The 12,759-nt window shown below is 43.6% G+C and overlaps 1 protein-coding gene across 1 annotated transcript; it reads right to left on the bottom strand.

The window, feature by feature from the left end:
* Window positions 1-3,529: 3,529 nt before the first annotated feature.
* On the bottom strand, window positions 3,530-3,907 carry LOC145799922 (uncharacterized). The gene has a single exon (XM_082889567.1). It carries the CDS (start codon window positions 3,905-3,907, stop codon window positions 3,530-3,532), a length of 378 nt encoding a protein of 125 aa, XP_082745693.1.
* Window positions 3,908-12,759: the final 8,852 nt, after the last annotated feature.

The raw sequence follows: 12,759 nt of genomic DNA, 5'->3' as shown, positions 1-12,759 counted from the left end.
CACACTCTGTTATCTGATGACTACCTCTATCCCATTAGGTTTGTTGAATGGGGAAGTTTCGCTCACTGGTTGATACCTCCGAGGCCATGGCTATGTTCTGCCTGGACTATAATATTCCCAACGACGTTACCCTTTCGTTGGCGAAAGTAGACGCCAAGCGTATGGGCATGAGTAATACCGTCGCTTTTCCCATCGCGGCCATAGTCAAGGGAGGGTTTGGTTTCCCTTTGACCTATTGGTGTGCCAGTTTCTGCATCAAGGCCAGTTAACCCCAATGCAAGTATCTGTGAACCTTTTCCATGTTGTTTGTGGCGTGTCTGCCCTCAATAGACGATTGGGTTTGACCCTTGACATATGGGATATCTTAGGTTGTTACACTCTTTCTCATAACAAATATCACAGCACGTATTACTTGCGTGTTCGCTCGTTTGATTGCCATTTGGTTACTGGGTTGCCCGATTCGGATAAACACAACGATGATTTCTTACAAGTTGGTAGAAACTGGGATTTCCCCACCGGAACTGAGTTTCAGTCTGAGCGGATGCCCCAGAAAGACGGCTACCCAGGTTCGGGCCTCTCCTTCTAATGCCTTTTGTATTTCTTACTTTATTTTGGGTGTTGCTCTAATGAATCACTTCTTTTTTGTAGAGGCCTCTCGTTTCCAACGAAGACCGAACCGAGAGAATGCTGAAGCTATAAAAGTGACCCTAAGGTAAAAAAAGAGATCTGCACCCGAGTTATTGGAATACTACTCTACTTACGGTTCTACTATTCCAAAGAAGGTGAAGCTCGCTGCTTCCCTTCTGAACTCTGATACCGAGACTGACACGTCTCTCACTCATTTGGTCACGAACCGTCGCAGGAGTCAGGGTGCACTTTCTGAGAGAGCGTCCTCCCCTGCTCCCAGTTTCGCAGGGGGCGGGTCTGTGGCGAAAAGAAGGTTGTTGTGGATTTAGAGGCCGAGGATTTTAGAGCCTCCGATGCTTTGGAAACCCCTCTGGAAAAGACTGAGGCGAAGAGCCTCATGGAAGTGAAGATGGAGGTGGGAGCTTCTGGGACCCCTGCGACTGTTGCCGAGCCCTCAGCTTCGGTCGCTGCGCGAGCAAAAAAGAGAAGAAGAGAGGCAGGCAAAGCAGTGGTGGGGGAAGCTTCTGAGGATCCTACTGAGGATGAGGCTTTTGAGAAATGGGAGCCGCCAATGTCACATGAGGGCAGGCCCATTTCCACTTCTGATTTAGTTGTCTCTTCACGAGATTTTGCCTTTGATTTGACTAAATTTTTGTTGATGCCGGTTGACATGGCTGACCATAATGGGCCCCGTGATATTCCTATCCTGAAAGGGACCCTTCAGATGACGATTGCTATAAGTGTTTCCTCGTTTTACTTGTCTTTATTGTTGCATTACTGTCTCATTTTCTCTTAATTCTTCGTTGTCCTTTGCAGTGTATCTAGAGAATGCATCTGTCCATTACCCGTGCTGAAGAGCTAGAAAGGGTTGCGCTGGAGGCTGCAATGAACGCTGAGAGACTGACGGTAAGCTTGGAGACATAAAATGAAGGACGTCGAACCGCGGAGAGGGAAGTATTTCGCTTGAACAAGATTGTCGCTTCAACTGAAAAATTGAAGGAGGCTGCCATTGGGACACAGGCTCAACTCGAGGGGAAGATGGTCGAACTGGAGGCCGTTATTGCCGTGATGGCTGCCGAGCGTTCTGCGCTGGAAGCCAAACACTGGCAACAGGGTTGGGATGAAGCTGGGGCCGCCTATAAGGAAGAGGTGCTAGTGCTGCGAGATAAGCTCTTTCTAAAGGGTTGGACGAGTGCTTTGGCTGCTGCATTGGTTCCTGAAGGCTCTGCCCTGTTTCAAGATGTCCCCATTCCTTCGAGATCCTTGGGTTCGAAGACTGTTTCCACCCCTGTTGTTCTTCTAGTCGAAGTTTCCCCAGAAGCTAATTCTACAAACAAGACCCAGGATAGTAAAGTTGCCACTGAAACGGTGGATGTTGAAGGGATTAAAACTCTGGAGACCGAAGCCGCGGGAGATGTGGTTAAGGAGGCTTCTACTTCTCAGGAAGTTGGCACTGCCTCTACTTTTCCTCCCCCAGACGGCCTGGACAAAATTGTTGATGCTGCTCCTGAGTTTCCCTCTGTTAATGATAGTTGATGTTGAAAGGATTTGAACTTTTTTGTTTTTTTGTTTTGATGTATTGTGGCTCGGTCTCCATGACGAGCTTTCTTTCTGCACTTGCCAAGACAATTTTTCTTTTCTCTTTTCTTGTCTTTGCTACTGGTTATGAGGCCATCTGTGCCTTTTGTTAGATGATAGAATTTTCTCTTTGAACTTGTAATCTGATGCTGGTTGGCTTTTATGTCTGTATGTTTTCTATACTGCCTGCCCCCGGCCGAGCACTATTGGCACCTCGGGGCCGAATAGATGCTTGGTCTAGTTCTATACTACTTTTAAGTAGATTCTTTGTCTGATTCTGTACTGCTTGCCCTCGGCCGAGCATTGTTGGGGCCTTGGGGCCGAACTGATGCTTGTTGTGGTTAACGGATGTGTGGTATGGCTGTGCTTGAGTTTGTAAGTGGATCTTACTTAGGTCCAGGTTGGTTTTAAAAGAAAATAATTGTTTGCCTCACCTAGAGCTAAGTAAGACTGGTACTGAAGATTGTTCTCTTAGATAGAATTGCTTAAGTCTGTTGCAACTTTGACAGCGCAGATGCATTTGAATAAGATAAAGGCATGAAGAAGTGTCTTGCTCAGGTCCAGGTTGGTTTGAAAGAACAATTGTTTGCCCCCACCTGGAGTTGAGTAAGACTAATGCTGGGAGTTTGCTCCTGACAGAGCCTGGTCATGCTTGTTCCAACTCTATTTGTTTGAATCAGTACTGAAATGTTGACGTGTTGGTACTTAAGAAATTCTGTGGAATCAAAGACGTTTACTTAAGATATGTTAGTGTGGTTTCCACCAAGCAATTCCACTTGGCTAAAGTCCAATTTAGTTGCCAAACATTATTCCACCAAGCAATTCCACTTAGCATATTTTAGTGCTAACCAAATTTAAATTTCGTCCAGTCGTTCTGAAACTTAGTCCATTTGGGTTAAGAGCAAAGGTAATTCCGTTTGATAAACATCAGAGCTAATTCCATTTGGTGAGAACCAAAGCTAATTCCGTTTGATAAACATCAAAGCTAATTCTGTTTGGTCAGAACCAAAGCTAATTCCGTTTGATAAACATCAAAGCTAATTCCGTTTGGTCAGAACCAAAGCTAATTCTGTTTGATAAACATCAAAGCTAATTTCGTTTGGTCAGAACCAAAGCTAATTTCGTTTGATAAACATCAAAGCTAATTACAAAAATTTGATAAATTTAAGAGAAGTGGGGAAGTATTTATATTGGTCAACAGATAAATGAATTTACATTTTGATAGAGAAGTTGAGGGACAATTCTATTGATAATATTTCTTGAGATTTGCTACGTTCCAGGGCTGAGGTATAGCTCTGCCATTCAGATCCTCTAGGTAGTAAGCTCAATTTCCAACAACGACTGTGACTTTGTAGGGACCTTCCCAATTAGGCCCAAGTTTGCCCTTGCCAGGCACCCTTTTGTGATCCATAACTTTCCTCAAGACCAATTCACCTGGTGTAAATTGCCTTGGAAAAACTTTTTGGTTGAAACTGTTGATGAGCTGCTGCTGATACATTACAAGTCTGATCAGTGCTACTTCTCTTCGGCCCTCTGCCATATCTAGTGCTTGTACAATAGCTTCATCGTTACTGGTGCTCTCAAACAATTTAGACCGAAGGGTTGGGAGGCCGACTTCGAGTGGGATGACAGCCTCCATTCCATAAGTTAGTGAGTAAGGTGTTTCCCCGTTGATCGTCGTGCTGTGGTTCGATATGCCCATAGCACGTGGGGTAACTCTTCAACCCATTTTCCTTTGGCATACTCAAGTCGTTTCTTTACTCCGTTGATGATAGTTTTGTTTGAGGCTTCTGCCTGTCCATTGCTTTGCGGGGTACCCTGGAGAAGAGTTCCTATACTCGATTTTGAGGTCGGCACAAAACTTTCTGAAGACCTTACCATCGAATTGTGTTCCGTTATCCGCAATCAGTACCCGCGGAATGCCGAAACGCACCACCACATTCCTCAAAACAAACCGCTTCGTATCTGCCTCTTTGATATTTGTCAATGCCTCGACTTCAACCCATTTAGTGAAATAGTCGGTTGCAACAATGAAGAATTGCCTGTTCCCAGTGCCTCGTGCCAATGGTCCTACAATATCCAGACCCCATTGCGCGAAGGGCCAAGGGCTGGTGAGTGAAGTAAGAGTTTTGGCTGGCTAATGAATGAATGGAGCAAACCTCTGACATATATCACACTTCTGTACGTACTGTTGATCATCTTGTTGCATCCGTGGCCACCAATACCCGTGAGTGAGGGCTCGGTGCGCCAGCGACCTTCCGCCAACGTGGCATCCACAAATCCCATCGTGAATTTCATAGAGAACATTCTCGACCAGATTTGGATGCACACATAGAAGGTAAGGGCCAAGATAGGAGCATCTGTATAGTTTCCTGGATGGTGAGATCCAAAACCGAGCTGACTTGTGTCTGACTTTGTTGGCTTCCTTTTTGTCTTCGGGAAGAGTACCAGATTTTAGAAAAAAAAGTATTGGATCCATCCAACTCGGCTCTACGCTGTTGCAGACGACTGGAGATGCAATGCTTGGCTCTGGCACGAACTCAACCCAAACTTTTCTGGCATCTTTGGTATCCACTGATGAGCCGAGACAAGCCAAAGCGTCAGCATGGCCGTTTTTGTCCTGACTAATTCGTTCCACTCGTATGGATTGAAACTTTTTGAGTAAGTCTTTGGCCTTGCCTGCGTACATGGCCATTTTTTCATCCCATGTTTCGTAGACCCCAGAAAGCTGGTTTACCATTAGCTGTGAATCGCTAAAAATAAGAAGTTGTTCTGCACTGAAGTGTTCGGCACTACGTAAGCCAGCCAACAACGCTTCGTACTCTGCCTCGTTGTTCGAAGCCCTCAAATCGAGCCTGAGAGCCTGTTCCCAGACAAATCCTTCTGGTGAGATAAGTACTACTCCTGCCCCCGAACCTCGGTTATTGGACGACCCGTCAACATAGAGCTGCCAGATGTTTCCGATGAAGAGTTTCCAGGCTTCCGAAGCACAGGGCTTTCCTTGTTCGGTGATGCGTGGCGCCTGTGCCGAACTTGGGTTCCTTGGTTCGGTACTCTGGGTGGGAGCAAATTTTTGACAAAATCTGCTAAGTCCTGGGCCTTGATTGCTGTCCTGGGTTGATACTAAATGTCAAACTCGCCAAGTTCTACCACCCATTTTGCTGTTCTGCCAGAGAAATCAGCTCGGCTAAATACTGATCTGAGGGGGAACTCAGTGAGGACATTGATGGTATGCCCCTGGAAGTAGTGTTGTAACTTCCTCGAGGCGATAAGCAGCGCGTAAGCTAACTTTTCCAACGGTAGATACCGTGTCTTAGCATCTAGTAAAGTCTTGCTAACGTAGTATGCAGGCCTCTGTTCCTTGTTAACCTCACAAATTAATACTGTGCTTACGGCATGATCTGAGATTGCTAGATAGAGGTACAGCTCCTCTCCTGGCTCTGGAGTGGACAGAAGGGGAGGCACACTGAGGTATTTTTTGAGACTTTGCAGTGCTTCGGTGCACTCGGAACTCCATTCAAATGCTGTCATTTTCCTCAAAAGCTGGAAGAAGGGGTTCATCCAATCTGAAGATTTGCTAATGAACCGATTCAGTGCGGCCGTTATTCCGGCCAGTTTCTGCAGGTCCTTCGCCTTTGTTAGTATTTCTAGATCTTGTATTGCTTTTATTTGGTCCGGATTCGCCTCGATTCCACTGTGAGTGACCATATATCCCAAGAACTTCCCTATTCCTACCTCGAAAGCGCATTTCAAGGCATTGAGGCGAAGCTGATGGTTTTTTTAAGATGCCGAAAACTTCTCTTAAGTCTGTAAGATGATCTATAGTGAACTTGCTCTTGACTACCATATCATCTATATAAGCTTCCATGGTTTTTCCCAGTTGGTCCTTGAACATCCGAGTGACCATCCGCTGGTAGGTCGCCCCACTGTTCTTGAGGCCGAACGGCATCACTCTGTAGCAGTAAGTTCCTCTCAGAGTGATCAATGCTGTCTTTTCTTAATCCGGACCGAACAGTGGTATCTAATGATAACCGCTATAAGCGTCCAGAAAGCTCATGAGCTCATGCCCTGCTGTTGAGTCTACCAGTTGATCAATGCGAGGCAAAGGAAAGCTATCTTTAGGTCAGGCTTTGTTCAAGCAAGTGAAGTCAACACAAACTCTCTATTTTCTGTTTTTCTTTTTGACTACAACTGTGTTGGACAGCCATTGCGGGTACTAAACTTCCCTGATTGCTTCTGAAGCCAGGAGTTTTTCGACTTCGACAATTACTACTTCGGTGTGCTCGACTGAGGATCTCCGACTTTTTTCACAATGGACTGAGCTGAAGGGTTGATGTTGAGCTTGTGGCAAGCAAGTTCTAGGTCCAACCCTGGAGTATCATATGCTGACCATGCGAATACCTCCATATTTTCCCTCAGCAGTTCCAGCAGCTGAAGTTTCTCACCAGTGCCTAGCGAGGTACCGATAAGGAAGTACTTTTCTGGGTCATCCTCTTTTACCAGGACTCTCTCCAAATCCTCTACTACTTTTTTCTCTGGAGCTCCCCCTATATCTTCCAAGACTGGCTGTTCAGTCACTTCTACCGTCTGTACCCGATTGCAGGGCTGTTTTGCCTTTAATGCTGCCATGAAACAATGTTTGGACTCAACTTGATCCCCTGAGATCTACTCTACTCCGTGTTCCATTGGGAAACGGATGAGCTGGTGGTAGGTTGAAGGGACTGCCTCCATTTGATGAATCCACGGACAGCCAAGTATGGCGTTGTAAGGGGATGGTGTATTAATAACCAAGAACTCTATCTGGAGGGTTTTCGTCCCTGCCACGACTGGCAACACTATTCTGCCAAGCGGCCATTCTAGTTGTGAATTGAAACAGACCAACGGGGCTGCCGTTGGGGTGAGGTGCTGCTCGGAGAGACCAAGCTTTCTGAACAAACCATAATACAATATATCTGCTGCACTACCTTGATCTACCAAGACTCATTTTACATCAAATCGCTTCCCAATTCCCACAGTTATAATCAGTGCATTAGTATGTGGGTGCTGTATGCCCTCTAAATCCTTCCTAGTAAATGAAACCGTGCACAAGGGGGATTTGGATACCGCGCGTACCTTTTTCGATGCGGGCTCCACTAATATGACTTGTCGGATTTGCACAGCCTTAGCAATCTCTTCTCTCAGTGTCTCCTCAGGCTCCTGAGTTGCTATCCCGTGTATCACACTTATTATCAACCGAGGCAGATGCTCAATATTTGGTTCTAGTAGTGGGTTCCCCGGTTCGGTCACTTCCTTATCCTGATCAATATAATCCCTTAAGTGTCCAGCTGCCACTAGGTCTTCCAAGTGTTGCTTCAGTGCCTTGCAGTTCTAAGTCATGTGCCCCATGTCTTGGTGGTAGGTGCATCTGAGCTTCTGATTGCGCCGAGTTGGATCTCCCAACATTTTTGGCGGCCAAACAAAGAAGGGCTCTCTCTTGATCTTTTCCGCGATTCGATAGATTGGTTCTTTGAATACAGTCACGACGGCTTCTTGGGATTTGGACTTATCCACTTTATTCACTACGATCCCTCTGTGTTCTCCTCGATTTGTTCTTTTCTTGTGCCGAGCTGTCTGTTCTGCTGACTCTACCTCGATGGGGATCTGATCATCTTCGAGGCGAGCGTACTGCTCGATCTTGGCATGCAAATCTTTCAAAGTTGTGGCCGGACGCTTGGTAAGTGATTATCTCAGCTTACTTTCCGGGCGCAGACCATGTTTGAAGGACATAACGGCTATCTGCTCACTGCACACATTTTTCTCCAGGTCATTGTACTCTTCCCAATACCTCCTAGAATAATTGCGCAGCGTTTCCTCCTGCTCTTTTCGAAGGCCGAACAGTATATTCGGCTCTTTCGAAATCTTAGTGTTAGAGACGAACCTGGCTAGGAACTCTTCGGAGAGTTGCTTCCAGCCACGAATCGATCCAGTGGGGAGTCGATCGAACCATCGAAGTCTGGTCTCTCCGAAGCTAGATGGGAAGACTTTGCACATCAGTGCCTCCTCTTGGCTCCATAGAGACATCATTTGTCTGTAATGGTTAATATGTGTCAACGAGTCTGATTTCCCATCGTATGAAGTGAACTTTGGTGGGGTGAATTTCTTTGGAGGTCTCATGGCCTCAATTTTCGAAGAGAATGGTGAGGAGACGAGCCTATCCAGCGCTCGGTGTTCTCTCTGGTGGACAGTACGATCTAGATGATCCCGATGTTGTTTATTCTGCTTATTGCCGATTAACCAAGTACGAAGGTCTTGTGGGAGGTACTTAGTTTGCCGACTGACTATCTTTTGCCTCTTAGCCCTTCTCCAGCATGACCCACGGGTGTGGCTACTTGCCGCTTCACTCTGTACCGGGATAGGCTGGCTTCGTTGCCCAGACTCATTTCTGGGGAATTTTTTCACTTGTGGCTCGCCGGATGAGCTCTTTCATTGCAGGCGAGAGGGTTCTGCTTCCGTCCTTTTTTTCGTCGGATCACCCAACACCCTTTTAAGTTGGGCTTTCAGCTCCTGTATCTCCATCCCTATGGAGTCTATGATTCTATCTCTATAATCCTTTTCTAGAAGAAAATGATGAGAAGAACCTCCAACGAAGAGTAATCGATGCTCGACGGATTCAGGGGTTCGATTATTGTTTCCAGTTTGTTCCTCTGGGACTGTTGGGAGTGCCAAACCTTTATCCTTTGTCTTCTCCGTCTATGGAGTATGTGTCGAAGACTGAATGTCCTCAATCGCCATCGTCGGAACAGAGTGCAGAGCTCAGAGATGAAGTGATCCACGCTCACCGTACCAATTGTGCGTACCGCATTCCGCACTAGATGAAAATGAATCGGGGCCCTGCACTCGGTTGGACTATCCAGGGACTGGGATTCCTGCCAAAAGAAACACTGTTAGAGCTGCCCGGCCGGGGTTGGCCGGATAACCCCTCCGGTGTGGGAATCAGTGATCGGAGAAGAGGTGTATGTAGAATTGAATCTCTCTCTATGTATGATTTTGCTTGGAATAGTTCAGTTACCTTCAATGTGAAGTTCATGTTGTATATATAGTGTTCCTTGCTTGCTTCTCAAGGTGGGTTCTTGGAGCTTGGATGCTACCAGGTGTCCTTTTAGCATTGCTCCAGATGGGGGACCACCTGGTAGTTATCATTGAATGCATATACTCATTGTAGTCATGCTGGTAACTGTAGACGTCCCCGAACGTCCCAGAAGGGAATCCCCCGTTTTGCTCATATGGGCTCACTACAGTTCGAACTCAATGTTACGGTTCTTAATCTGATCTTGCAAAGTGCAATGAGAGATTGATAAATCACTAAAGAGTCTAAATCCAGCAAATCGTTTTTGAAAACAGATTTTTGAAAGAAGTGCCAAACATGGACTGCTTTGCCTTGCCAGATACAAGGTCGCCACCTTAATATTTTATTTTGGGGAATTTAGGAAACCCTGACCCGTTGCCTAAGGCCACATGTCCATCATCACCAAAGTTGCCTCAGCTTGGGAACTTGGGTACGATTGGGAAAGGTCACTTCGTGAGCACCCTCGCTCGCCCGATCAAAGATCAGCCACTACTAAACATGATATCGAGTTTTGAAAACATTATGTGCTCTTATTCCGATTTATTAGCCTAGAATTACTATGTGATGCACGCATCATACAAGTATAAACTGGATTGCCTAAATTGGAACAAAGCATCGCATGCCCATTTATTTTGAAAATAGATTGAATTTTGCTACTCGCAAGTAGGCTAAAACACGGGTTTCGACGAATTATTCTAACTCAAGCAACCCAACCTTCACCCACAGGCACCCAGGCAGTTATATCACATAAGCACATAGCCTCAGGGCAAGCATGCTATCATGGTAGTCACTCACACACATGCAAGGATGCTAAAGCATAAACACTTACCGAGTACTCCAAGCCAAAGAAAGAAGCTAATTAGAAAACATGCATGAGTCCTAACTATGCTGAAAAGGCCTAATGCAACACATGCAAAAATGCAACTTAAGATAGGCTCGGCTATTCTAAAATGGCATATGAAATGCAACAACTGATACACGTATTCAACTCAGAATTGAAATACAATGCAGTTAGCATGATGCACCGAGCCCGGTGCATGCAATACAGATGAATGAATGCAATCATGCAAACATATAGATGCTAATTGAAACATGCCCTAAACTAACCATCATAAGCTAGTAAATAAAAATGGAGAAAGACGTGGGGTTGGAACCAATCCCCCACATGTCACTTTCTAAAGCCATAGCCAAAACAGCTCATCTACCAGATATTCACTGATCAATCAAAGAAAATGAATGAACAAATAAGTATCATCCAGAGATTGCTTAGTCAAAGGAGTCAACATAGGAACTCAAATTTGTATAGTTCTAAAAGGACTTCTCTCTTTAAATTTGTAATGTAGTTCAAATATTAAGAAATATATAAACTCTGTCACGAGGTTCATATCTGTATGTATGTTTGTTTCATACTTTCAAGTCACAATGAATTCTGAAACTTATTCTTTTCTTAGAGTTCCTAGATTTCAAGCATTGTTCCTGCCTTTATGCATATATGTCAATGCAGACTTCACATTTGAAATGAAGCAGAATAACATGATTTTGTTTTTTATGTTTACCTTTCAATATTTTCTTTCACCTACCCACCCAAAAATTTTTCTTTCACCTCTACTGAACTTGTGTTCATTATTTGTGTATGTACTTGCTTTTTACTAGTGAGATACTGAGAGAGTACAGAAGCCAAATGACAAAGTTATCACAAAGAATTATGGAGATTGTGCTGATGTGTTTTGGGGAAGATTTTGAGAGGAAATTTGAACTGCAGTTCACTAATTGTCATGGTTATTTAAGAATATTCATTCATCAATTTTTGATTAATATTCTATGATTAATATTCATTCATGGAACTGGTAAAACACCAGAAATAAGCTAACAAGTTAGCAAAAACAAGATCATTAATAGAAATCTTGTCTCTATCGATCTGTATAACTTTAAATCAGCAAAAACAAGATGAATCACCTAATAAATCAACAACACAGATTAAAGAACGATCGAAATCAACACAGAAATTCAGAATAAATCAACACAGAAATTCAGCAACTAGGCATGAAACAAACACGCTAGATTACAAAAGAGAGACAAAGAGTTGGATTCATACATAGAAAATAGCTTACCGATTATAGTCTCGATTATGAATCGATCGAAATTTTCCTCAACAGCAGATCGAAATCTTCAAATCTTCATCAACAATCGATCAAAATCTTCAAATCTTCATCTCGCGAGAGTCGAGCGAGAGAGAGTGGAAAGTGAACAGTGAGATTCAAACACGATTGGGTAAAGTTTTACAAGATTTTTTTACATGATTTCTTTTGAAGTCAAGTCGAGTCAATCACACTATTGGGTCAAGTGACTTTGTGATTTTTTGATTTTTTTAATGTAAAAAGTGATTTTTTTAGGGAGGTAAATAATCAGTCTCAAAAAAATAGATCATATTTCTAATAGTGTCAAATTTATAACCACAGATCTACCCCTTTGGGTAGTACGTTCTATTTGTCTAAAAAAGACTTGAGCAATTCAAATCCATGACAACTTAATTCTGATATTATTTGTCGGACCGAGTTTAATCATCTTTCTTAAAATTAATTGTTGATAGAAAGTGATTAACTTAAAGTCTTTTACGGCATTAGATTTAGTGTCTCGCAGGCACACTTTCAAAGCAGTTATAGAAAGTGATATTATGTTCTAACAAATAAGGATGAAAGTTAAATTTATATCACATTATAGGGGTGAAAGTATAATTTACATAAAATAAAATAAAAGAGAGACTAGGGGTATGTAGTTTGAGACGGCAAGAAACTGAACCCAAAAACAAAAACAAAAAGAATGGAAGCAATTTACTAAACTTACCAGAACTAGCAGTGGTTTAGATGTTGGAATAAAATTGGAAATCATGATCCCACATGTTACAACTCATCCCATAAATCTCTCATCCTCTTTTATTTTCAACAGAGTACCTAAAACTCACCAACTGATCATTCAAACACTTGCCACAATCAGACCTACTCAAATCCCTCTTGCACTGAGCCATCCTATATCTCTTCCCACTCTGCCCAACATCCAACACCGACATCTCAATCATCCGCGGCTTATTTGGAGCCATCGACGCAATCCCAGCCATGAATGCCACCCCTTTTGGCACCACAACAGCGTCATCAAAACCCAGATCAGTCGTCACTCCCATCGAGCCTTTTTCCTAGACAACGAAGAAACTTTCATTCGAATAGTGAAGAAAATGTTAGAACAAGTCATCTTGAATTCTTCGGATAGTGGTCTTTGGGTTTTCAAAACTTGGCGATGATCTTGTCTATGTAGAACAGAAATTTAGTGTTTCATGAAATCTTGAGTCATTTTCTGAATAGAGATTGTCATATCTAAATATTGTCTTTAGATTATTGGAACAAGTCGTCTTGAATTCTTCAGTTGGTGGTCTTCGGGTCTTCAAAACTTGGCGA

This window comes from Camellia sinensis, chromosome 9 (genome assembly GCF_055761805.1).
Source record: "Camellia sinensis isolate YWXY chromosome 9, ASM5576180v1, whole genome shotgun sequence".
NCBI classification, from domain to species: Eukaryota; Viridiplantae; Streptophyta; class Magnoliopsida; order Ericales; family Theaceae; genus Camellia; species Camellia sinensis.
Note: the sequence above shows the minus strand (reverse complement) of the source record. Positions and strands in the feature narration are given on the sequence as shown.

Coding starts and splice junctions, on each gene's coding strand:
- LOC145799922 (XM_082889567.1), bottom strand. CDS start 3,907: ATGGGCATATCGAACCACAGCACGACGATCAACGGGGAAACACCTTAC.